This window comes from Athene cunicularia (genome assembly GCF_003259725.1).
Source record: "Athene cunicularia isolate RWA chromosome 2 unlocalized genomic scaffold, athCun1 chr2_part1, whole genome shotgun sequence".
NCBI lineage: Eukaryota > Metazoa > Chordata > Aves > Strigiformes > Strigidae > Athene > Athene cunicularia.
In genome coordinates this window covers 17,159,032-17,186,111 of record NW_020799095.1, presented here as the reverse complement: position 1 = coordinate 17,186,111, position 27,080 = coordinate 17,159,032, and the positions used below count along the sequence as shown (strand labels likewise).

General features: G+C 37.4%; 2 protein-coding genes across 2 annotated transcripts; one reads left to right on the top strand and one right to left on the bottom strand.

The window, feature by feature from the left end:
* The first annotated feature begins 2,501 nt into the window (after window positions 1–2,501).
* On the top strand, window positions 2,502–15,452 carry NFE2L3 (nuclear factor, erythroid 2 like 3). Its single transcript, XM_026843032.1, has 4 exons — window positions 2,502–2,554; window positions 3,764–3,899; window positions 4,841–4,924; window positions 7,329–15,452. The coding sequence occupies exons 1-4, from the start codon at window positions 2,502–2,504 to the stop codon at window positions 8,544–8,546; spliced, it is 1,491 nt and encodes a 496-aa protein (XP_026698833.1). The 3' UTR covers window positions 8,547–15,452.
* A 1,831-nt stretch (window positions 15,453–17,283) lies between these two features.
* On the bottom strand, window positions 17,284–23,992 carry HNRNPA2B1 (heterogeneous nuclear ribonucleoprotein A2/B1; the record flags this gene model as incomplete). The annotated part of the gene is made up of 10 exons (XM_026843559.1): window positions 17,284–17,767; window positions 17,922–18,004; window positions 19,031–19,153; window positions 19,427–19,546; window positions 20,014–20,076; window positions 20,610–20,690; window positions 20,772–20,873; window positions 21,205–21,415; window positions 22,792–22,938; window positions 23,879–23,992. Coding segments are annotated over 9 exons (1,023 nt in total), but the record flags the coding sequence as incomplete, so codon positions are not given.
* Window positions 23,993–27,080: the final 3,088 nt, after the last annotated feature.

The window sequence follows — 27,080 nt, the reverse complement described above, 5'->3', positions numbered from 1 at the left end:
AGGTGTGAGGACTAACTTCTTGCATCCTTCCTTACCCCCATAAACACGTATCAGAATGAGATGGGTTTGTGACCAGCCTTTTACTGTAACTCTTTTTATTGTGGTACTTTTCTCAACTGTCTTAGTGTAAATCTCCTCCCTTGTGCTTGCACAGAAATCCTTCCAAATGCAAATCCAGGTTGTCTTCAGGTAGGGTTGTGGTTTACCGTTCGGAAACAGCCTGCTGTGGGAGGTGTGAACTTCCACACTCTCCAGTGGTAGAAGTGGAAAGGCTGTTGCAATAAAACCAATAAATGGTTTGGTGGTAATATTAAATCTTCTACCATCTGCAAAAATCAGTCTTTTTCTCTGTACAGGAACCAACCACATGTGGTACTGATCTAGCTCTTGGACTCACAGTGGTATTACTATAACGCAATTACTATTTCTTCTGCTACCATTAATGCAAAATAAGCAACAGGATAGAAATGCTAAGTGTGGCAGCGCAAAACTGAGTAAGTAGTATTTACACTTAATCCCTTTTGTCGTTAGATGTATATTCAGACTGAAAAAATAAGCTATCTTTAAAGAAATGCCTTATTCAAAACCATGATACGGCTGTTTCTGGGAGAGGCACCCTTCCTATTCTGCCCATAGCAGTACCTCAGCATCAATCCCAAGTGATACACAGGCATGGAAAGAAGTGTTCAGTTGTTGAGCAGTATTTTTCAGCTGTTCTTCATCACTGGGAAAGACTAACAAGCTGGTGGGAAGTGTAATGTCAGGGAGTAAATGTTTAACAGCATGATCCAGGAGATTTTTGTTGAAAGCTAAAACTGAGAAATTAAGGGGAAAAAGTTCTGGTTGTGTTACATGATTTCCATATAGTGTCTTGCTGAAATGATCCTGTATATAGAAATTTGTGCTGTGAACAATCTTACATGCACTGTAAGTGTTGTGAAAAGCTGATTGCAGGGCCATGCTCCATCAGAAACTGCCCTGGTGGTGGTGAAAACAGGTTTTTTTAAGAGGATCAATAACTTACTGCAGTAATAATCAGTGTGAGCAAGCACGAGTATGTTTTAATATCATCTGCTGGAGGAAGAATTGGTGGTAGTAAAACTAGTCTTCAAAGCCACACAATGTAGCATTATTAAGCTCATTCAGTAGAGATGTTCCATTCCCTTTGGTAAACTACAGTGAACAGTCATGATTACAAATGCAAGACCCTGTCTCCCTCCCATCCCCACTGGTACCTCTGTTCACATCAGCAGGAGCTTTGTGCAAAGATCAGAGGGAGACTCTGACCTCTGTCCTGTTCTTAAGCCAAAGGGTTAGGACAAAATGGCATGTGATCCTGTAGTGCAGTTGGTGGCTCTCAGCCTGGAAACTAAGGATAGCAAGACACTGTCTATGGCTTAGCAGAGAAAATAGTAAAATACATTATTTTTTCTTAAAAGCTACATAAATATCAATGCAGACTCCAGATAAATCCTAAAATTCATGGTCAGAAGTATTCTCCATCTCCTTAGTGGTCAACAGCTCTATATATTGATAGGAAAAGACCTGAAAGTTCAGTTTTCTTTGACTTTCTGGGGGAAATGAAGCCATGACAGTCTTCACAAATTTCTGTGAGCTTCGGGAGCACTTAGTTTTTCTTCAGAAACTAACTGTCCCATCAGGTACATCATAAATTCAGTTGTCCTCTCAATAGTTCTGGGAAGGACCACCTCCATCGTAGACTTCAGCAGAGCATCATCATCTGTGGGCAGATTTCCACCATAAGTAAATTAAACTGTGAGGGTTTTGAATGATCTGCAGGACACACCATGGGCTCTTCACAAAGTTACCTCAAGCTCTTCTTTTCCCTGGTGGTAGAATAGGTTTGTACCCCTGGTAATTTTAGTAGGAACTATCGTCACCCGTATACTTTGTGTATCCAAAACCAGTGCTTGCAGTTGTTTTTGTAAGGCATCACATTATAGATACCACATTTCTAACTAACTCAGTGGTTCCTGCATTTGCCTCTTCATCAGCCGTTAGAGTAATGGATTTGCTGTGTTATTCATAAGCTGAATGCCTTAGCAACAGCAGCAGCTTTCCAGGCCACTCAGCTCAAGAGGAGCTGCTTAAGGTCTTCAATAGTGGTTGTCCTTGACTTCTTATCTGCTTTTGATGTCGATGAATTTTATTAATTAGGATGATAATAGATCATATTCATTGGACAAATATTAGGTTAGTTTTTTGTAAAATTGAAGACTGGCCCTGATCTTGCAAACATGTAATTACGGGACTATCTGCATGCCTGTGAGTAGCTCCATTGAAGTCATTTAAGTGTTTGCAAGTAGCTAGTTACCATGTTCTCAGCATCCTGCATACTTAATTCCCTCTCCTGCTGTTTTACTACATAGAGGAAAACTGGAGTTTTGTGTGTGTGTGCTTAGAAAAGTAAATTTGTTTTCTCATATTTGGCAATAACCAGTCATCTGGTCATTTCCAACTGAGGTGACAAAGACGACATAATGTATTGGAACTATAAAAAACTGAAAATTGCATTAGGCATCATTGAAGGAAAGTACCCCTTACATCAGAGTGACAGATGAGTGCCCCCCAAAAGATATTTGTTGTTAGAAATGACTGCTTATAAAATTAAAGTTCTTTCCAATCCTTGAAAAGGAAGTACAGAAAAATGGAAAGACAACAAATAAAATCAGTTAAAAATAAAATTTGTTGAAATAAATTTACTATATAATAAATACTTTTAAATAAATATTAATAGAATTAATAAAAATGAAATTAATATTATTTTCAGATTAATTTTATTGAAATCCTATTTTAAAACCTTACATTTAATTTTTAATGTGTTTTGTATGAAGCAATAATTTTTAAAAAGCCTCTTAACACATTTTGATGACTACTACAGCTGTAGTTTTTTATATAGTTTACGCTTTCATATAAAACCTGTAAAGTAAATTTGTTGTGATTTTTAGAGCAGAACACTAACTCATTACATTTGCTGCTGTTTAGAGGTTGTCTTTTCTGTTCCTGCCATATCATTTTGCTGGGAATATATAGAACTAATGCAGTGTGGCTACTTGGTTTTCTGGCTGCTATTCCACTGAGTTCCGCAGTTTAATAACTCAAATTTGCCCTATAAAAGCTGAAATACCAATTTTTTTTTTTAAATATAAAAATGCAACGTCCTTAGCAATGATTCCTTCTTACCCTACAATATCCCTGTCCTAAAATAAAATTTTTCAGAGTCTGCTGATATGATTAACAGATAAAAGATAACTTGAAAAATGCTTTTGAGACCACTAAATCAGAACAATTTCATTGCTGGAGATTAAAAAAAAAAAAATCCCATCATTTGGACTAATGAGAAATGGGTAATGACTACATGGGGATTTTGCTAACTGGCCATGTATAATTGCCTGCTTTAAGATTCCATCACTGACTATATATCTGGCCTGAATATGCTGTTGTGAAATTACATGTAAAAGACATTGATAGCCCAAACCTTCCATGAAATCACATCATCATATGTCTGGTTTAGAAGTATTTGTTTCCAGTGTTTATGAATGCCCATCTCTACTGCAGATTTCTGGGCACCAAAAGAGGAGGCGGTGTGTGCACTCCTGAACTGACATCAGACTCATTCAGCCCCCAAAGTCTACACAGAGTTAGTTCATGCACATGCACAAACTGTTCAGTGTATCTTTTATTTGAAATTCTATAGCTCTAAAAGAAAAAAACCCTGCATTTTAAAGATTAATTTTGACAGCTTGTTGCTTAATAAACTGTTTTATTTGTGTCTTCAGGATGTTGACCTGAAAGCATGTCAGGAAGCTTTGGATGTCTGTTGTCCATACCAAGGAGATAATCAGCTGGAACTGCAAGAGGAGGAAGTCATAAATCAAGTAAATGATGAAAAAAAAAAAGAGAAAACTGTGAAAAGGAAGTGAGGGAGGATATATATCTTATCAGTGAGATAAAGAGTAAAGTAAACAGAGAGAGAGTGGTTTTGAAAGGAATATTTGATTTCCTATTTTCTTCTGGAGTGTCCTTTGCAAGGGCAGGATAGGAACAGCGGCTTTAGACAGTACTTTGCAAATGATGCCCTTATACACCTTCTTGAAAATTCCCCCCCCTGCCCCATGTAGTTTATGTAGTTGAAATGTTCTAAAGTTTACAGAAATCTCTTGCAACTAACCTTTTTTCACTCTGGTTTTATTTTCTCCATCTTGAAAGGTGTTGTGTCTGTGAGCAAGGATTTTTTTGACCTACAAACACCTGAGACGTGGATGCTTAATTATACTGCTTTCACCATTTATGTAAAGATTGACGCTTAGATGTAGAATTACATTTGGGAAGCTTGATTGTTCAGATCTTAATGTGTACTGTAGCTAGAAGGCAGAGAAATAATCTTAATGATGTTAAAACGAAATGGGTGCACTTTGGATTTTGTTCTCTGTGAGAACAAAAAGAGTATTCATTCTTCTTGAGACCTTATGAGAGCTGAGAACATCAGATCTGGTTTTCCTGACAGCCCCTCTGTTCACCACTGCCCTGGCAGCTAGGCTTTGGAAAAATACTTGATTTTTCCACAGTGGTGCAGGTGCAGCCTCAGAGAGGAGGAAACCCCAGTTCTGCTGTTGTGGGGCAGAGTAGGATGCTCTTGCCATGGAGTTATTCTGCTCGTTCCAGTAATGTGTCATCTCTCATCAGGATGAAGGCTTGAAGGCAGGGTCAGCACCAGTGTTTCACAAAGCTGTACTCTGCTTCCTCTCTGACTTTGATTTTTACCTCTTTTTATGTAAAATAACTGTGCTTTACAAAGTGTTTGTGTCTTCTGTCACAGAGCAACGGCAACCATATAGATTCCCATCTCATCTTAAAGGGCTATTTACAGCTTCTGTCATCGCAGGTGGAAAACATGCTAGAGGTAAATGGGAAAATACATGTACTGCTAATAGATTGGGATACAGTCAGTGACTACTGGATAATTATTTGCTCTGTTCTGTCTGATTAAAAAACCTCCCAGTGAATATATCAGCAAATCAGTGCAGTAAAATATACCAGAAGATGTTAAAGACACTAGCATCCATCTTTTATAGCAGCTGTTATTGGCTCCACTCAAAGAATTTTCCCCAATAATTTGTCTGGGATTTGAAAACTGCAAAGTCATGTCTTCTCTGTCACCAGGTGTTCAGTTGGATGGAGCCACTGGACAACTTAATGAGTTCAACTGATAATTCCCTTTCTGAAACCTAATGCCGGTTCATTTTTATACAGTAGCTCTTGGTATGTTTCTCTGTCTAGCAACACTGAGTTATTAAGCACTAGCAGCTATTAAGCATTTGCAGCCAAAGATTATAGTTGCCATAAATATTTGGTCAAGTGCTTACAAAGATACTACCCTCAAGAAGAACAGACCCATCTTTGCTGCAAATCGGGTTAGACATCATTAGTGTCAAAACCATTTTTTTTTTTTTTTTTAATATCTTCTGGGCTTCTGATACTATTCTTTACTTTCTGCGTGCCCATCTTCACAAATAAACAGTTGTTATCTTTCTTAGAATCTCTCTCTTCTCCTATAGCTCATAGCTGCAGTCATTAACCATGAAGCTACTCCCTACATTCCTTAATTTGCAGGACTCCAAGGGCATTTTACATATGCTTTCCATTGGAGGAGCCTTATAGGGTCATTAGTGTTTTCCATATAACTTCATGTTTATCTCTGGAACAGCTAGTTTTGGGAATCTCTAGGTTGGATAGCATCTCCCAGCCTATAAATTAGCCTCCTCCTCTGCTCAGCTTTGGTAATGGATTCTACACTAACAAGGTTCAGAAGTTCAGCAGTTTAGTTTTCTCTATTCTTTTCATAATTTGAAAGGAATTTGGCTGTAGCCTTTATGTAGCTATAACAATACATGGTTGCATATTTTATTTAAGACTATTAATGCACTGCCATCTTGTGACAATCCATCAGTTGAAAATGGGCTGTTTCTTCCAGGTACCAAGTCTTTACAGTGTGGGGGATTTTTTTTAATAGTTAATTTGCTAAGAATATTTATTTTCAAGGACTTAATTGAAATTACCGGCTCTGTCGCTCAGGCTACAGGTGGTCTAGTAAAAGGTAACTCCCTAGGAGAAATAAGGCAAGACTTTCTTCTGTTACCTGAGCTCTGAGTAAGCATAGCAGAGAACTTAAGACATTCTGGTTTTTACACCACATCATTCCTTCCGTGTGGAAAATGCTTTTTACATTGTTTATTCAGTGCACTGCAGTCAAAAAAGTCCTTTCCTGCACCACAGTAGGGATGCTCAGCTATGGAGGAATCATATCATACACTTCCCACTTTATATATTTACATTCTCAAGTTTTTTGTATTCATGTATTTTATGACTACTCTACTTGTTAGCAAGCACCCTGAGATAATCTTACACAGTGGCTTTGTACTTCTGGGGCCCAGCAACTATAACCCAGGCCCAGAAAAGGTAGTCCTAAATGCTCCTTGTTTATTGTCTGAACTTCAGGACTGAAGGATCATGTAGCAGCTTTATTTTTGAAAGTAAAAATGAGTAGTAATTTAAAGTCAAAAGACATCCACAGAAGGTATGATCTGGGGGAGGACGTTTTCTCCAAACTGATTAATAAAGGAGTTGAGTTGAAATCAGAACACTATAGACCTTGGTTAAGAAGGAGCTATGCCAAGTGTGGCAGCTCACAGCCCCAAAAGCTTTAGACACTGTGAAAGAAAAGCAGTGAGAATGTGCCAGCATGACCTTAAGACCTCAGTGTTCCTGTTCTCCTTCCCTCTTTTCTTACACCACTGTTCTTACCGGTTAAGTCCTGCCAGTGAGCTGTTTATCTTCTTTACACAATTTTCTAACAGTTTAGCACTGTGAATCAGCTCACCCTGGAATCAGATGATCATCAAACCCACTACCCAGGAAGGGGCAGGATCACCTCTCCTAGGCCAGATCAGATGTAACACATAGGCTGTAGCTTGATGTACACTTAGCAACAGTCCCATTTTCACCTCTTAACAATCATCAGTCCCACACTGTCCTTGGAGAGTCCTCCTCCCATCCCTTCAGTCACTTTTCTTCTACACCCTTCCTGCCTCCTCTCACCACATACCAACGCAGGTTATGCTGTGTACAAATGGGAAACAGTATTCACGATAGCTAGAAGGAGAGTTTAATGTACAAAATTTTGACTTTAATAGATTCAAATAGTGGAATATTAAAAAATAAATTGATCAAGCCTGTATAGGTGAGGAACGTAAAGGCACTAATTTTATGAAAGATCCCATTTTTCCCATCTTTTCATCATCTTTTAGGTGAGTTTACTGGAAGATATACAAGTTGCTACTTCTAGTAGAGGCCAAGACCCATCATCTTCACACTACAATGTAAGTTTGGCCCAGACACTTTGCCACTGTTTCAGTCCTCATGATGCCATGCTACTAAGAACAGACTATCCCACTCAATCAAATTCAGAAACAAGACATTTACAAAGGCAAGAGTCTTTTCCTCAGTCAAGCTCTAATATTACAACTCCAGAATCACTACTTTATGAGTCAGATTTGACAGGGCTGTTTTCAGATGCTGATGTTAGAAACCTAACAGCCTATGATAATTTGGATGAAATTAAACTAATCTCTTTGGCTTTGGAGGAAGGCTTTCATCCTATAGAAGTTTCTCAGCTCTTTGAAGAACCTGGCTCAGATTTAGGACTGTCTTTGAATTCAAGTCACAGGACTGCTTCTTACTCAGCTTGCAATGAAAGTGCTGTTGGGTACAGCAGTGATGTAAAATCTGCCTCTTCACATGGTTTAGGAGCTGTTGGTGGCCATAGCCAAGAACACAGCAAATACGTTCATGTCGAATATCCAGGCGATTCAGAGTGTTCTAGAGAAGCCACACTTCAGCAGTTTCTTTGTAACCACACTTATAATCAGCTGCCAAGTCACGCAGCATCCACTCCAAAGCATCACCAGCAAATGTGGATGGAGAAACAAAATAAAGTAAACGATATGTGCCATAATTCTACTGATACAAACCTTAGCAGCGATGAACGCCACGCAAAAGCTCTGAGAATACCATTTTCGGTAGATGAAATTGTGAGCATGCCTGTTGACTCTTTCAACACTATGCTAGGAAAGAACCATCTGACAGGTATGCAGGTATCACTGCTACGTGACATGAGACGAAGAGGGAAAAACAAAGTTGCTGCCCAAAATTCTCGTAAACGTAAACTGAACGCAATTCTTAACTTGGAAGAAGACGTATATAATCTTCAAATACAAAAGGAGAACCTTAAAAAGGAGCACTCTCAGTGTAGCAGATCAATCGGACAGATGAAGCAAAAGTTAAACAATTTGTACCGTGACATTTTCAGTAGACTGAGGGATGACCAGGGTAGGCCTGTTAACTCTTGCCAATATGTCATTCATTGCAGTAACGATGGCAGTGTTTTCATAATACCCAAACACTTGGTCAAATCACAACAGAAACAAGATAACAAAAAAGAGCAGAAACAAAAAGAAGATGGTTGAAGGTCACTTAAGTTTTATTTTTCCTGAAAGAATGATATTTTTGTGAAGACTGTAGGTCAGTGATTACAGTAGTACAAACAGAAAAGACTACATTTGAGGAGAAAGACTGCATGTTTAAGGGTCTGGCAAACCCAGCCAACTGATCTGTTAGAAAGTCTACTAGCTGAGGCTTCTGAATAAGGAAATCTGTTTAATTAGAATTAAAGGAGCTATGCCATCACTGTAAGTGTAGTTATATAGACCTATGTAATACTAGGAATTTAGTTTCTGGTGGTGGGCTAGAGGGGAGAACATCAGTGGGGGGAAAAAAGCAAGCTTTAGATCAAAGTTACACGTGGAAGAAAAATGTGGTTTAGTCTTGAGCACTTGATACTTCATACACAAAGTGACCTTATTTTACTATTCTTTTTTATCACTAAATGAAAAATTGTAGGTCAAATTCATCTTTACCTTAAATTCACTGTGGACTTAGGTATTCCTAGGAGATAACTGTGCTTTGTATTTGTTCAGAACTGTTCTGCTTTTCCTAGTTTACCTTTGAGGAGAGGCCCAGGAAGCTATTGCATTTTTCCTCACTACTTTCACCATCGTAGCTCCAAGCAAACATAATGTACCAATTGATTTTACAACTCATATGGTCAATCTGCAAATAGATTCCGAAAAATTAGTATCCGATTCAATGTTGTCTTACCTTTATCCTCTGCAACTGAATTGTTCTCAACTCTCTTCCATGAAAATTAGTGATAGTGAATGAGTTCCTATTTTGTTTCCTAGTCTGTGATACATTTACTTGTGTACCTTTGCTTTTTCCCCTATTTGGATACCTTCCTGAAGTAGAAGTACTAAAAGTTTTTCTTTTTAGCTTTTTAAAACTGGTATTAAGTATCTTCAATGTTATGGATATTTTTTTTTTTTGGTAAGATTTTCCCCAGATCCTTAAAAGTAAATTAAATTGAATCAAATTACTATTTTTCTGCACTTGTGATAATGAGGTTACACTCTGATAGTAGTAGCTTTGAAGGAACTTTTGATTTTGATATTTGTTCTGTGAAAAAGATGTTATATTCACTCACATTTATTCACAATAGCTTATCCTTTTCTAGTTTACAACCTGAAAAGGGTCTGTGAAAAAGGTGGCCTAAAAGGCATGTAGAAAATAAGGAAGAAATGTTGAGTTATACTAGTTTGTAAGATATTAAAATAATAATTAATATTAACAACTAGATAGCAACAAACACTTTCTACATCTTTGATAAACAAAACCTGTAAAACTCATATTAAAAAAAAAATCTCACTGGTCATGGCATGATGACAACATAGCAACTTTACAGTCAGGTATGTTAAAAATCACTTGCACCAAAGGTGTAAGAACTACACATATATGCAATATAAACTTAAATGCCAAATTATACCTTTTGAATAAATAAACTGTCATTAGCATGTAAATCATGTTGTCTGTTTGCACTTATGTTTACATTAACTGGTAGCACCAAGTGGTATTTTCTAAAAAGGGAGCAGTGCCTCTGCAAAATGCAGTGAATGATCAATAATGAAATCAGCCAGTCTGAACAATTTGCCCTGCATTTTATATTAAAAGACTTCTTTAAATAAATGTATCTGTTTTATTTATCAGTTTGGCCACAGCCTCAACTTGATAGGATAAATTCATAGTGGAAACTTTCATTGGTAAAGCCCTGAAATTTCTCTCTATTGGTTAAGTATCAGCATGAGGTGTATCTATGCTAGCTGGTATTCACAGGAATTTAATTTCTTGTCATGAACTTCAACCAAAGCATGCAACAGGTAACAGATACCTATGAATTGTGAACTTTATTTCTAGTTCCAGGAAAAAGCCCAGTATGTATTTTCAATCAGCATGATTACCATCTTTTAATTAAATGACATAATAAGCTTTTTGAATTCTGCGCATGTGGCCTTTGTAGGACCACATCTTTTAAGTCTACTTCACGGCCCCATGCACACAAACTCTAGATACTAGATTAGGCCCATAACTGATAAAACCAAACCCCTAAGTATTTCTGGTTTAGAGCCTTGCAACACAAGTTTCAACAGTTCTAAAGGGAAGAGAGGAAAAAATATGTAAAAATGGCTAAACCTTCTGTGCCTACACCTTCAGTAGCAGTAGAGTGAGCACTGCAGACTTTTGTAAAGCCAGCTACTAATGAAGTATTAAACATACACCCAACTGGGTAATAGTTACATGACTATATTTTGGCACATGCTGAAAAAAAGGAAGCATGCTGGAACTCTTTCAGAGAGCAATCCTAACAGTAAGCAGTATACTCTAGACGATCCATATAAAGTGAGGACATCTGCCCCAACCCCATTCCATTATCTGTAAATTTCCAGATGGGAAAGTACAATGAACTGCCCTAAGCTAATTCCACTCTTTGTTATTGCTCAATGGCCATGTTTCTTTAAGGCATCTTTGTATGAATCTCAATTTCTGATAGCTCAGCTAAAAACCTCTCAGGTGAATTATTAATTTTGGGTGGACTGTGACTTATAGCAGCGCTGATGATGCAGACACCGAGCACTAGGTCTGGACGTACTCATTTTCTCAAACCTTCAGCTACCTACCCATAGAAGAGACAAAACCGTAGGCAGAATTCAATGTCCCATTTTTTTAAGTTTTAGTAGACTGCCATTAAGTTACACCTAAAAACTCTTGGTACTTTCTGTGACTAGCTTATGTTTAAAACCCAAACTGCTTAGTCTTGGCTATAGCTTACATTTTCATGTCCTTAAATTATCTGTGAAAGTTCAGCTAGACAAAAAAGGAAAGCTAATTTTACAGCAAGCTTTCCTCCAAACACAAAGGATTTCTGAAACTACTTTCCATGTTTCAGCCTTAGACTGTATTTTCAACCTCTATACAAAAAGGAGACACTGGACAGGAATCCAGGAGCTGTTCAGCTAAACTTGTAAACCAAAATGGTTGCAAAAGGTAGGAAACCACTATCTTGGCTTTGTTGATACATTGTCAAGAAACCAAACTCCTCAGTGTACAAACCTGGAACTAGGCTATGTAAAATCACATAATGTGGTACCAAAATTACTCCAGAGCCAGATGTCTATTGATAAAGCTGGTGCCACCTCCTACCTTACTGAATACTAACATGGAGAAAGGCATCTCTCTGAAGTAGGAACAATGAAAACACTTTTAAGACTTGTTACACTGCTAGAATACTGCAAAACTGAGGATTGTAGATGAGGCCGTTGATAAAGCAATAAAAAAATGGAAATGCCAACATGCGAGTCCTCATTATTGTTCCCATGGTAAAGCTATTAAGCAGTCTGTAACATCTGAGCAGTAAACTGCATTTTCCTTACATTAATAATAAAAAGAGGTTATCTGCAAGAGGTTAGGTCATATTAATTATAGAGGGAAAACACTGGGTGGTGGGGAAATAGCAAAGTGTAGATTACCTTCCCCATTATTGTGGGTAGCAACACACACAGGCACTACAGAACAGCATTAGCTGGTAGCTGCTCTTAGATCCGTACCTTTTGTAGAGAAGCATCCATTGGAAACAAACACAACTTCAGTACTTTATTAGAACGCAATACCCTTATGACAGGTAAGGCTGAACACTCACGTACAGACGCACCGCAAATAAGCCCTCCCAGAAGAGACATGTCACACCGCTTTGAATGAGCACTGACAGTGCTGCACTGAAATGCAGCTTTAGCTCCATGGTTCAGTTTTATTCAGTAGACGTGGCTTTTACAGCAGCTAAATTTTACAGGCTAAGGTTGTTCCTGCTCAAGAGCTTACAATCTAAGTTTTAAGATAGGGTAACCAGAGTAATGGACTTCAAAGAGCAAAGAAAGGACAAAGCAACTTTATCAGCATGTTTTGTCAGTTTTAACAGCTGTTATTTGTCCCAAAATACACATGCTACAATCGTATCTTACGGGAGTCACAAGTATGGTTTTAATGAGAATCTTGACAAAGTAGAGGCCTATAAATGAGGCAACATGACACTTGGCACCAAGTTCTAGTGAAAAACTATTTATTAAATAAACCAAATAGGGATGACACATGTAACCATGTGGTCTTACTACCACAGCATACCTCATAAAAGCACTGCAACTCGATACCTGCTACACAGCTACTAGAACTCCATTAAATGCATCAGCCCCAGAACGGACCAAGAAAGAGCAGAACAAGTAAGAGGAAGGGGAAATCATGTATTGGTGAGAACTTGGGGGAATGACAATTTTCCAGGACTTACACAGACACCTTTTTCACAGACTGAAGCAGCACGGGAGGTCACACAAGCTAGTTTGTAAACTACATGGTCCCCAAACACTGTTGGCCTAGTATGTTCATAGCACTCGGTCAGGCAAGTCACACAGGCATTTAAAGTTAAACAGTGTACATTTACTGTTGATATATAAACCAGTTCTTGCTACATTAACTGGAGTAACTTTGACAACACTCAAATGTCTGCTGCAATGCAAATCAACACTAGCTGCAAAGCAAGAACACAATTGTTAAAAGAGATAGTATGGTTTCTGCCAAGACAGATCAGTGTTACCCAGGAAAACCCTTCCATGTTACACTCCTCTGCATTCCTGCTAGTATAGCTCTGTATAAACAAGATGAGAGCCCGGCAGCTCCCTTAGTAGGGAAAAAAAATAGCAGTACTACAGGATTTCACCTTGCATCATGCACTCTGCTTTGAAAACAAACCCAAACGCTAAAGCTACAGGGAACGTAGTGTCCAGTATGTTAGCAGCAAAATCACCCTCTTTCACAAATGTGGTCAAGCTGCCAAAGCACACTCAGCTGACAGCTCCTTCAAAATGCAGGTATGTTTTGTGGGGTTTGCTTTTCCTCCCCCAGTAGTGTGATTTCGTGCCCAAGATAATATGTATGCTCATCATGAAACTAGAAGAATGCAATCCTCTTTCCCACATGACAGAAGTTTAATTCCTGCTAATTTACAATATTGTGGGGCATTTTTCGCATTTCCCCAAACACTTTTCAGCACCTGAAGCACAAGTAGTAAAAGTGAATAAAATTCAACTTTCATTCTAAGTAACAGAACACAAAGTCTGAGCATCCAGAACCCTAGGATTGACCTCTCTTCACTTTATAAATGCAAGTCATACACAGTAGTTTTTTGGGGATTTTTTGCTCCCATATATTACCAACAAGTTATGTTGCCTTTCACATTCTTCCCTCAGCTTGCTGCAGTGTTTGCTGGGGGCAACCTGACCTCAGTTCTTAGTACACTGAAACATACTGACCAGCAACGTTACCCTTACTTTGAAATCAGGAAGTCTGTAGAGTGACACAAAATCAACTTCTTAGAAATTAAAGGAGGAAAAGTATACACTGTCTACAAACTGAGGACCAGTAATTGACCACACACTGTTTTTTTTTTATTCCAAGTTGCTAGCATTCAGAATCAGGTTGACTCAAAACTTCTCTCACCGAATTAATCAGTAAACATTGTCTTGTCACTTGCTTAAATTAAGAATATACCGAGAAAAAAAAGTAATCAAAAGTTCAACAGCAAGACAACAGGAAAAACTTACTCAAATATTCCAAGCTTTCAAGACTTTAAATATCCAGTAGCTTAGTTTCTGCATACAGCTGTTCCCTATATGCTCCTTCCCCCCACACCAGTAGATAAAAATGAAAACATCCTCATTATGGAAAATATAACGTACTTCAGTAAATTTTGAACCTCATTGCAAAACTCAAACAGATAAAGAGAAGGGTTATTCCTCTTTGAAGTGGTGGGTTGTTTGGTTTTTTTTTGTTGGTTTTTTTTTTTTAATGTCATATGAATATAGACTTGGCAACTGTAAAGAAAAACTTCCATCAACTAAATCTAAGTTACAGGAAAGAAGGCACATTCCTTATCATCTGGTCAACTCATTCTGTTGGAAAGAAGAAAGTAAAGCAGATTGTGCATGTCTTCATTTTCTGCTTCCGTTGCAGCCCACTGGTTACCTATGCAAATATTTCAAAGTTCAACTTAAGGAACAGAAAAAAATTTTATGTGAATCCTTAAATATTTTTGAATTATCTAAAAGAAGGTTAAAATACATGATGATTCTGCCAAAGCTAAGCATATAGATTTCAAGTTTAGAATAAATTGTGTTTGTTGGTAACATGTGAAAACAATACAGACTGAAGATACCTTCCCTCAAATACATTCCCCCAACCAAAGCTTTCCCAAGCTCACACTTGCAGTTTGGTTTGGTGGTTTTCTGGGGTTTGTTTTGGTTTGGTTTTTGTCAGGTTTTTTCCCCCACAAGATGTAGCTATCTGTAGTAACAGTTCTGGTACAGCAGGAACTCTACATTCCATTCAGTCTGTCTTTCTTGGTGCTAAGAGCTCTTTACAGGTGAAAAGGATAAAGCTATTGCCCTATTCCATTTTGACAAACTGTCTTAAGTGGTTAGTTTCATTTACATGAAAGGAGGAGATATTTTTATAAAGTGATATAAAACACAGCCAAAAAGCTATTTTAAAGCAATTGTGTCCAACAACAAAAAGATCAGCATTTTTAATTTGTAGCACTGTTTCTCCCAACAGAGAACAGATGCCTACGGTCAGAGACCCAAGTTCTGTGAATACACTTGCCAAGTTGACTGTTTTAAATCCACCTCGAAATGGAATGTTTCAAATCATGAAAGGGCTAAAAGCTGCACATAAACATTATTTAATGTTAGACACACACTAAGTTTTATTAAGCATTACACTAGAACTACTTTGGTATAAAAAATACTTTATTTTAAAGCTATGAAAGTTATAAAAATATGTAGTTAAACTTTCTACTCACAGAATGTTTGCTATTTTTAACATTAGTGATTTGTTTCTCCTAACGAATCTGAATTTTATTCGAAAGGTTTACAAGACATTATTACTATAATTTTAAAAACCCAGCATTACAGGGAGCTGTACTAATTGTGATGTTTTATCAGTATTCATTTAACCTCTAGATTTTTAATGAAGGCAGCAAAAACAACTACTTTCTGATGATACAGAATTTCTTATTTCTTGAAGCGTTTCTGTGGTTGACCACTTCTTCATTAGTTACCTGCAGCATGGCACCTTCCTGCCAAAGAAAAAAAAAGTGTATCTGAAGATGTTTATCACATATGTCTAAACCAAATTACCAATAGGGGAACTTCAGCCATTTTTTAAAAAAAAAGTATAAGCAGTTCACTGGTGTGTCTAACACAAAAGGAACAGGACTTTTGTTAGCTGAGTCCACATTCTTCAGTGGGTAGCCTTTTAAAGGCAATGGAACTTTGAAATTAGGGCATTTTTTTGGTTGCCTTTTTTTTGGATGGGTTTTGTTGATTTTTATTTAAAAACCAAATCTAGTGGAGTATGCCACCCTTACTCTGAATAACTCATTCCTTGATGAATTTTCGTTAATTTGAGGCGCAAACATTCAATGCAGTGAGAGTAAGGCTGACTGAATTTGGCACTAAGGTTTATTAGCTGCAAGAACTATAAAAAATGGTGGAAACCTCAACATTCTAGCCAAATTCCAATTTACATAATTACATTACACGCTTATGAAATACCACCTGCAGTTTCATTTGAAGTTTTCACTTCCCCTCCTAAAGAACTGCTTATGCAGTTGTTAAAAGAAAGGACGACACATTCCTTCACAGAGGCAGATGTATTCTGTGGTGCAATTTTTTTCCTTACACGTAAACAGTCTACAGTTACTTGGGAACCTTCAGGACGAAACATGTTATGTAAAATAGATTACAGTAGACAAGACACATAACAACATAGTTCATTTTCAACAGCACAGAACTACCTTCACTGCATTACCTTGCAACCACCATAATGCATAGACTCCCAAGAAAAAATAAAATGTTGCAGGATGCAAAAATAAAGTTGTATGATTTAATTAACTTGTGACCTACCATTTTAACTACCAACACCAGGGATGGAACCCTTGCAAAGCTTTACTAATGGACACTTGCAGGTCTCATTTGTTCAACTGTAGCAGTGTACAGTGGCAGCAGTCTATGCTTGTCCAGGGTTCATATCATAGCTAGATTCCAGTAGGAAAAAAATATGTTAAGTAGCTGAAATTAACAAAAATTTGTTTGTAAAAAATTTAATAATACAAGAAAACAGGATTCACAAATTTCAATTGGTAATTGTTAACTCAATTCATTGCTATGTTAAACTACGTAACAATCACTATACTGAAAGAATACTGTCATACAATATTAGTTTCTTGGTTTTGGAACATTAAGAAAGGAAAAGTAAATAAGATCTTACCTAAAGAAGTTTAACTGAAGCTTAGAACTATTTTGCTCTACACCCTCAGCCTTCGTTGGCATCCTTATAAACTACTGTAGTTAAAGCTTTGCAGAAATACAGCGCAGCTTTTTAAGACTGGCTGAACTTAGTGACGTTTTCAAGAGTTCTCTTGTACTAGACCTGTGTCCCTGGAAGAGTACCTCGCTGGGGATATTTCCTTTCCTTGCCATTGAAGAAGCAGCATCTAAAAGATCTAAAAAGGTGTTTCTCCTTGCAGAGATATCCCTTAAGTTATCTAGATATTTTAAACCTGATCATTTACAGACAACATACTTTTTTCTGACCAGCATTTAATTTTACATGTACAACAATAGCTTTATATTATTTGTGGGACCTTATGCTACCCACTCCTTGCCTTATTTTACAATATTAAAAAAAAAATCTAAAATTACACAATAGTTCCTTTAGAATTATTTTATTAAATCATAAATGTACAACAGCTTCTTAACTCTACACACGCACTTAAATTTTTAAAAGGAAAACGTTATGTCTTATTACACCATGATCCTGGCTAATAGCTTTTCAAAACTTTGAGAAAAATCTTAAAAAAGGTTTCACATGTCACCTGAAACTTACAAATTTAACATTATCAAAGGAATGCTTCTACACTTACAAAGACCACTAGAAAGAAACAACAATTAAAAAGCTAAGAAACTGTCTCAAAGGCATTTTTACAATCCTTCCTCCACAGTAAGGTAATGTTATTAAATAATCCAAATCCATTCACAAAATGGCTCTCTGCATCTGCTCTGGTGTCTTCTGCCATATCACTGCATATTTATGCATGACTGAGATAAGTGTTTCCTTAACATTGTTATTTCGATAACCTGAAGCTGTTCTGTTACCTCTGGGCTCTCATCCTCTCCTATTTATACAGTGAAGCCTGTTTCAACAGAAGTAAAGAGTAAAAAAATAGGTTATGAAATTATTCATCTAACCATTTTTTAAAGGAAAGATAATACGATCCTAAAAAGCTTTTAACTCCTGCAGCTACTCTCAAGAATCACTGCAATTTTAACACTTAAAAACATACTTACCCATGACATGCTTGCAAAAACTCAGTAACGGCTCCTCCCTCCATAGCCACCACTTCCTCCACTGCCCCCGGGACCATAGTTTCCTGCAGTTGCAGAAAAAGGACAGAACAAACATTACATCAGTACACTTCTTAAAGCTTGGAATGCTTTTAATTCTGTATGAAGATTAACATCTGCTTTACTTCTAGAGATGGCATATACAAGGAAGATTTTAACATTTCACTGTCTTACTCTAAATATCTTTCAAGAACTGCATGCTGAAACTGAAGAATATTCAACAGTGTCACATGTAATTTGATGCACTGTACTGCTGTAAGCCTGTGAGGGCTGAATTTATTTTGCATGCTAAATCTTACAAGAAAGGGCTTAGTGTTTCACATTCCATTTCACAAGCTTTACACGCCGTATTAAATAACATTCAGACAACAAAAAGCAGCAAGTGTCATAAAAAAGTGACACAACAACAAAGGGGGGAGACGGGAGTAGAAATCCAAGCAAGTTTAATGAACATTAACTGGACTCTACAAATACTGTGAGCCAACAGCAAAGAATATGAAACTTTGCTAAGAACTTTGCAGACTGAAAACTACAAAACATTTCATAATGTTCTGAGAGAAGTTAGTATCTTATTAATCTTTTAAAAAATAGTAAAAATTTTCCCAGAGACAAACTTTACAGTCTCATGATGAGAAATTGTAGCCAACTTGCAGAAAGAACATGGGCACTTACAGTCCATCTATTGCAGAAGTTATCCAATGACTACGTATCAGTCTTATGATCACAGAATGGTTTGGGTTGGAAGGGATCCTAAAGATCATCTAGTTCCAACCCCCCTGCCATGGGCAGGGACACCTTCCACTAGACCAGGTTGCTCAAAGCCCCGTCCAGCCTGGCCTTGAACACTGCCAGGGAGAGGGCAGCCACAGATCCTCTGGGAAACCTGTGCCAGCGTCTCACCACCCTCACTGTAAAGAATTTCTTCCTTGTATCTGAATCTATCCTCTTTTAGTTCTAAAGAGTAACCCCCATCCTAGCTTCCTTTCCACCTTCTCAGAAGATTTAAGTCCCACCCACTGAGGCTCCAAGGCACGTCAGGACATATACAGTACCTCCACCATATGGTCCCCCCATATTCCTGCTGCCACCAAAATTTCCACTCTTCATTGGACCATAATTTGAAGGTTGTTGGTTGTAATTTCCAAAATCATTATAGTTTCCACTTCCGTAATTGCCTGCATTATCAATACAAAAGTGGAGAAATACCTAGATGAGCTAATATGCATACAGCACCCACAAAGTTATCTCATTATTAGAATTTTAAATAAGTACAAAATCACACATGTATTCCAACAGTGTATGCAATGAACTGCTTTTTCATACTATTTGGAAAACAAGAGCTTCCTTAGACAATGTTTACAACACACTCCCCCCTTAGCCCCCCCATCTCAAATGACTTGCAGTAATCTACAACTGAAATGTTTGGTCATTTCAAGCCCGTAGGTTACCTCCTCCATAGTTGTCATAACCACCTCCATAGCCCCCACCCTGGTTGCCATATCCAGGTCCTCCTCCACCATATCCTCCTCTTCCTCCTCCGTAACCAGGACTGCCACCAAAGTTGCCACCTATGACAATATAATCCTTTAAAATAAACTTTTCAGTGTAGAAGGCAACCAAATTCTACAGAATCAGAGGGTATTTTCTGTTTAGAAGTCTACATGGGAAGAAAACAGTAGGAGTTTTGTAATGAAATTTCTATAAATACTATTTTTAAAGGAATGTAACAACTCCCACCCTAACTGAACTGTGACCAAAACCCACCAGTCAGGCAGCCTAAAAGTCTCAATTAAAAAGCTTAATTAAAATCTTGATCTTTCAGGAAATTTAAGAAACACTGCTATTCTCAAGATAATAAAAGGGGCATGGTTACCCAAGAAATAATCAAACAATTTGCCATATAAAGGTTTAACATGAGCCAACAGCCATATGTGCTTCTTAAAGCCAACCAAATGGTTTTGGCAATTAAATGGTAAGGAAATGTAAAAGTGTTTCTGAATGAGAAAAAAAATGACCATCACAACAGTAAACTAACCTCCGGGTCCTCCACCATATCCATTATACCCATCACCAAATCCACGGCCACTTCCATATCCATCTGTAGAGGAAAAAACCCAAAGTATTTCAGTTCACCTGTACTTGGAATTCTCAAACCCCTGTGAGCTTAAGGACCAACTCTCAGAGATTATTGATTAAGCACAAATAAACTTGAATTTAGAAAAATATACGTGAAATAAACACATCCAATAATTGCTCTACATTTTGCATTTTCTTGTATTTGTAAGGTACCCTGTTTTAATTTTGGACATAGAGCCTCCATTGTAAAGGTCAGGCAAGTGCTGCATAGAATTACAGAGAAGAAACTCTTGAATAGAATTATCAATTTTAGGTTAGTTTTAGCATTCAGTAAAATCCTTAAAAAAAGCCCCCAAACCAACTGAATTTTCCTGAATATTCACTTAATCCATTTGTGTGCCTCAGAAGAGGTTTCCAAGTTATTTTCCCCAAAAACTTCTTTAACTGCTACATCCACATTTAAATTAAAACAGCAGTAGTTTATAAAGTTACCCAGAACCAGACAGATAGTATAAATAAAGAAAAAAAAAAGTGCTACAAACATGCCTGTCTTACCGGCTCCCCCTCTGAAATTGCTGCCAGGTCCTGGACCAAAGTTGCCACCACCTCCACGTGCATCACCAAAACCAAAGTTCCCTGTAACAGTTATAAATGGTGAGATCATGGAAAGTGAACACAGAATCAACCACACAACATTAAATGTTACTTTGTACATACCTCCTCTCCCACTCCTAGAATTTTGAACTTCCTGCATTTCCTGTCTAGAGAGAGCTTTCCTTACTTCTGCATTATGGCCATTGATGGTGTGATACTTCTGCACTGTAACCACATCAAATAAGAAAGCATCAGCATTTAAGTACTGAGCTGACAACAAGCAAGTGTATCAGGCTTTCAAAAATGAAGTAATTTCCAATTAATCCATGCATGTTGCACATTAATTAAAAAAAACCCCAAACTACCATAAGATTTTTAAGCAAAGTGGCCAGCACTTATTTAAAATCTGTGTTCCCACACAATTCACCCAACCTGTGATGTAGCAAATACTCATGCACATAACTAATTCCATTATCTCTTTAAGTTTAGTTTTACACAATTATGACTGCAAGGATTAATAACCACCCAATTTAAGAATGAAATGAAGCTTACTTACATACAATTTTATCCACAGGATCATGGTCATCAAATGTAACAAATCCAAACCCTCTCTTTTTACCAGACTGTCTGTCAGTAATAATTTCAATAGTGTCGATTTTTCCATATTCCTCAAAGTAGTCACGAAGATGGTGTTCTTCAGTATCCTCTTTAATACCACCAACAAACAGTTTTTTCACAGTAACATGAGCACCAGGTTTTCCAGATTCCTGTTAAAAGAATCCTTTAAATTACCACCAAGAAAAACAATTTCACTAATGATTATTTTGCCAGGATTTCAGAAACAAAATACTGATAAACTAGGATTTTTCAAGCACTAAGATAGCCCTCTTACAACATCTGTCTCTGTCACCTTGCTTGGGAGGCCTTCTGGGAGAGAAGTAACATGGGATAATTTGGTGGTTCTTCCTCCCTCCTGACCTTTATGTCAAAGCCCTAGAAAGCACTGAGAAAGATACAGATAAAAGTGCTATGAAATGCATAAAAGTAAATAAGAAGACTTTAAACGTATTTGGAGAAAACTGTTTTAAGAAAGCAAGTATTCAGTAACCCGAATTAAAGCATGTTTTTTATAATTTAAAGATGTGTCAGCTTCCTCTGCCCATTTCCCCAACAGCAGTGAAACCCCATACTCCTATGAACAGCAAAACTCCTTCAACCCCAGCAATTCTACAGCTATGCATTTTAACCCCTATTCAACATATGAAGACAACTCCTCACATTCATCAGTTATTTTTACACTTTGAGCATGATATCCAAGTTGCTGCACTAGGTAAGAATGACTTATTCTTAAAGCTAAGCAATAGCTTTGTCTGTATAAACAGTATGCACGTATGCTGCTTTAATTACCTTTTTCCAAATGCTATCCAACCCTACATTCTGCAGGAAATGGAAAGAAAACTGGGATAAGCTAACAGAGGTACTAGTGGTTAAGTTTTCCATTTTTCTTGACTTCTGGGACAGCTCATTCAATTCCAGTTCATCAGTACAAATGCACTAAACACCTGGGTCCAACCTGAAACTGGCAAATCCTCCCAGAGCTCCCACAATGTGGTAACAGAAGTCACCTAGACTCCTCACTCTGTGCCACAGTAACCTGGCTGAAAAGTTTACAGGTGCACTGCACTCCTGTGCACACACCTAATTTGCACCCTTTAAGTTTAAAACCAAATATGCCTGGGGCTAAACCCAGAGTAGTCCAAAGTTGATCTGGTACACCACCACTGGAAAAAAGAAAGAGTTTCCCTACTACATTCCCTGTCTTTAGTCTCTTCAGTTACATACCTTTTAGAAATACTCCAAAAGATCTTGGAGTCAGGAGAGATTGTCAGGACTTTATTAATTTAGAGGTTTAGTGACAGTAACCATTCCACATAGAAGAGTTAGTTTGGAATTTGCATAATTACAGGCATTCAACATGTTTTCAGACCCCAGCTGCATCCCTTGCAGACAGGATTCTACAACCAGAATAACTTAATATTTAAACCCAGGCAATTTCAAACAAGAACAAAGCATAACTGTCCAACCAAAACAGAGGTTCTTATTTCAAAGCGTGCAAAGTATCTGCTTTCAAAGCCATGCTTACCTCTCTAGCCACAGCTCTCTTAGGCTCAACCACCCTTCCATCAATTGTGTGAGGTCTTGCAGCCATGGCTGCATCGACTTCAGCCATGGAGGAGAATGTTACAAAACCAAACCCCCTTGATCTTTTGCTTGCAGGATCCCTCATTACCTAAAAATAATAAACGTGTTTAAAAACTTTCTACCTGTCTCATGTTAAGCTTAACACTAACAACATTTGGATAAAACATGTAAAAACTTAATTTGCATTTTCCTTGATTCGATTTCGAAACACAACTATAATAAAGCAGCAGGCTATGCTGATTTAAGTACATGAACGGCACCGCTTAGCATCACAGAAATTCAACTCATTGCTGTCCTCCAATACTGTACCGTAACTCAGAAATGCTGCTATATCAGAGCCATATATGTTTTTGTATTAAAAAAATAATAATTAAAAAAAAAATCACACAATTGCTTTTAAGCTTTCTGAAGACTAGAGACTCTGCGTTATAGAATATGTATTTACTGCTCCCAAAACAAACTGAGTGGAGAAACTTCTGCAAGAGTCACCATCTCTGGAGGTATTTAAAAGATGTGTACACATGGCACTTAGGGAGGACATGGTTTAGTAGTGGACCTGGCAGCTTAAGGTTCACAGCTGGACTCACTGATCTTAAGGGTCTTTATCAACCTAAATGATTCACACAGGAAGACATCCTCCTCTTCCGGCTTTAGCGAGGCTGCTTACCAGACACCAGCTTTCTGCTAAGGTTACCAATCACACAGATGTAACAGTGCTCTGCCTAAGCACTCCCTCAGGCACTTCAGCCAATCACCCAAGTTAACTTTAAACTGCTGAAATCAGAGGTTAGAGATAATCTACAAAATTTTACAGGAAACAGACTGAAAATGCTCCCTAACTCTACTGCCAGAGTTTGTATGGGAGAAGTCTCTGCACAGTTTCAATGGACTAAATAAATCAACCAACTGTACGCTTAAAAGAATTTAACATTCCATCCTTTTATTAAGCTCTTCAGAAAACAAACTTCCCACTTCTACAATTTCTAAACATTTTATGCCATCATTGTGCGTTAGTATGCCAAACTTACCACACAGTCTGTAAGCTTTCCCCATTGCTCATAGTAACTCCTCAAGCTTTCCTCTGTTGTTTCAAAGCTTAAGCCACCAATAAACAGTTTGCGGAACTGCTCCTTTTCCCTCTGTCAGAGAGCAGAAGATTACATTAATATAATTAATAACACCCCCTCTGCATCAGCATAATTAGGTAAGATTTTTCTAAGTGTCGAAGACTTTCAGTAAGATATTTTTTTCAAAATTAGGCTTGGCTCTTGAGATGTTCCACTATTCAAGAAATTAAGCAAATTATACAATTCTACGGGTTTACTTTTACATTTCAGTTTTCAATAATGTGCTTCTTCCCATCTCTTACTCCAAATATTAAGAAGGAAACACTCCTAGACTTCCAGAACAGTCCTCTCAAAGATCTTTATAAGATGCTTTTTAAAGAAAAGGAAAACAAAAACAAACCCAAGAGTTCTCATTACAGATAACACAAATTCATTAATACTGTCTGATTCTATTCCAGAGGACATTTATTTTCAATAACGATTCTGGCTCAAATTACATGAATACTAGCATACTATTTACTCAAAGCATTAAGAACAAAACCAAATGAAGATACGGTTAAAGATATTCTAAAATGGGTCATCGATTCATATTTTCTCATCAATTATTAAAATGAATGAAAGCTGGGGCATCTGTAGAATTAATCTAGGATCCTGCATCATTTGCATTAACTGTAAACCTATCCACCCTCAACAGCAGCAGTATTAAAAAAAGTGGATTCCCTTTAAAATGAAAATGTGAATAATATTCATATATGTATCTGCTAATATAAAATATGCTTTAAGTGAGACTTTGTTGTATTACTTTTCTTTCAGAGACATTATCACTGCACTTATTAAAAAAATGCAGGACCAATAATAAGGTACTACATTTACTGTTCTGTATGTAGTATTACAGCAAAGCAGGAAGGACAACCTTCCAACCTCTACTAGTTAAAAAGACCTTTATACTCACTTTTTACACCAAACAGGCATCAGAATTGTCATTTTCTACATACAACAGCTTTGCTAGATCATACATTTTGCCATTTCATATGTCAAAAGGCAACAATTAAGGAAATGCACTAAAAATAGTCCCCTTCCACAAAACTTAAGATTCCAGAATATTCTTGGAAAAGTAACTGTCCTGCTAGGGACAGGAGAATGCAAATGCAATGATTACATCAGCTTTATACTGTTAACTAACTTCAAAAACCAAGAAAATGTGCTTGTGTGTTTGGTTTTGTGCTTTCTTTAGGGTGGTCGTTGTTTTTTAAGCAACCCAAAACCTGCATTAGTCAGCTATAACTGACAGATACAACATGACCAACTATGCACTGTACACTAAGATAAACCTAAAAAGAAAATTAAGACAGCCAATGACAAAACAATGAGATTTGGGAAATAAGCAAAATATTCAGTGCACAAATGCTTTTAAAAGTATTAAGCCAATCTAATCTGCATGTAGACCAACATGTTTTCTGAGGTGGTCCAAGGCAGGTCTGTATCTAGATGCATGTCACAGGAAGACAATTACTGTAGGTAGTACTGAATCTATTTTTGTTCAAAATGCATCACCCTATTACCAGCTTGAGATACTGCAGTCTGAAAAGGAACTCAACCCTTAGAAAAATAAACTTTTCTCCCCTCAAAAACAAACACTGTATTTGAGAACGATCAGTTTAAATGTCTCTTAAAACCAGTTGGAACTTGCCCCTGATCTACTATTTTTTCTTCTAACACAGAGGACGCTAGTACTGTCTTCTCTTTGTACACAGGCAAAATTAGACACAAGAGTTTAAAAGCAGCAAACCCATGCTATGTCAAGTTTCCTTTCACCTCATCTCTTAGGAAAGGATGCTGCATTATCAGACTTGGACTACAATGTCATATGCTGCAAGTCATATTATTCTTTATAATTTGAGTAGGTTAGCAGAGAAATTATTTTAAGCGATGGTATCACCAAAAAAATCCTCCCTTCAAATTACTTCAATTCTGCTGCTTTAAAATTAGGGACTACTTGCAACAGCTTTATAAGCCCACAGGACACTTTCCTATAGAACCAACTGTCACGTGTCTAATAATGAACGCTTATATTCTTACAAAATATATGATAATCAAGAAATTTAGTAGGCAGGTCGGATTTTTCCAGTGTTAGGTTCACCTTTGAAAACAGTTATAAACATGTCAACAAAACTCCAGGAAAGAATAATATCCATCAGCTGTAACTACTGCATTTGTTTTTTAAAGAACATATACAACACATTACTAATAAACATTAAACATAGTAACAACAACAAAAACACACTTTATGGATTTATGAATTATTAGACACCGTAATCTACCATGCATTAAGTGTTACGCAGCACACGCCCTAAAAAACCCCATCTAGACACCACACGTATCAGGACAGGGCAATAACAAAATTCACTACTAGTTCATCAATGAAAACCACTGTGGGAAAGTATCACAAACATATTATTCCACTAATACATACACTGCCTCTGGACATAGAGAGATTATCTGTCTTAAATATATCAGTTTTAAGAAACTCTGGTCAGTCTACCATTAGCCTCCCACCAGGGTCCAGACAGCTCTGACCATCTGAAGTTTATGCTGAAGCTATAAAATGCATGATAAAAATTATTACCACACCCATCCCTCTCAAGAAATCTTGATGAAAAGCCTCATTTGGTATAAACAACCCCCTACACATACAACCCGTCTCTGCCAAGGCCCACAATATAAAAGCTGGAAGAATAACATCTTTCAAGGTTTTCATAGTATGCTCCCTGGCAGGAATGGACTGTCAAGGGAAATCTTTATGAACTCTGTAGAATCATTAGTGTTTATTTTAAGCTTTCCTTCACAGGCTTAAAACAACACTTCAAAGGACTGGAAACTGCATAGTTTTTGCTGGAAAATTCATCATCAGAGCAAGGAAATGTGTTTCATATATAAACAGTGCGTGCACAAACATTCCAAACTGACTTCCTCGGAGTTAAGAACCCGAGTAACAAAAACGGTAAGCAGAGACCACCAAGTGCGGTCTCTCAACTACTATGGCTAGGCCTGCCAAAAGCAAAGCTGGGTTTACTGCTCCCGAATTAGAAAGAAACTCCTCCCCGCCCCCCGTTAGCCCCTATACGTTCTACAGGGCTTCGCAATCCAACTCTGGTCGTGTCCC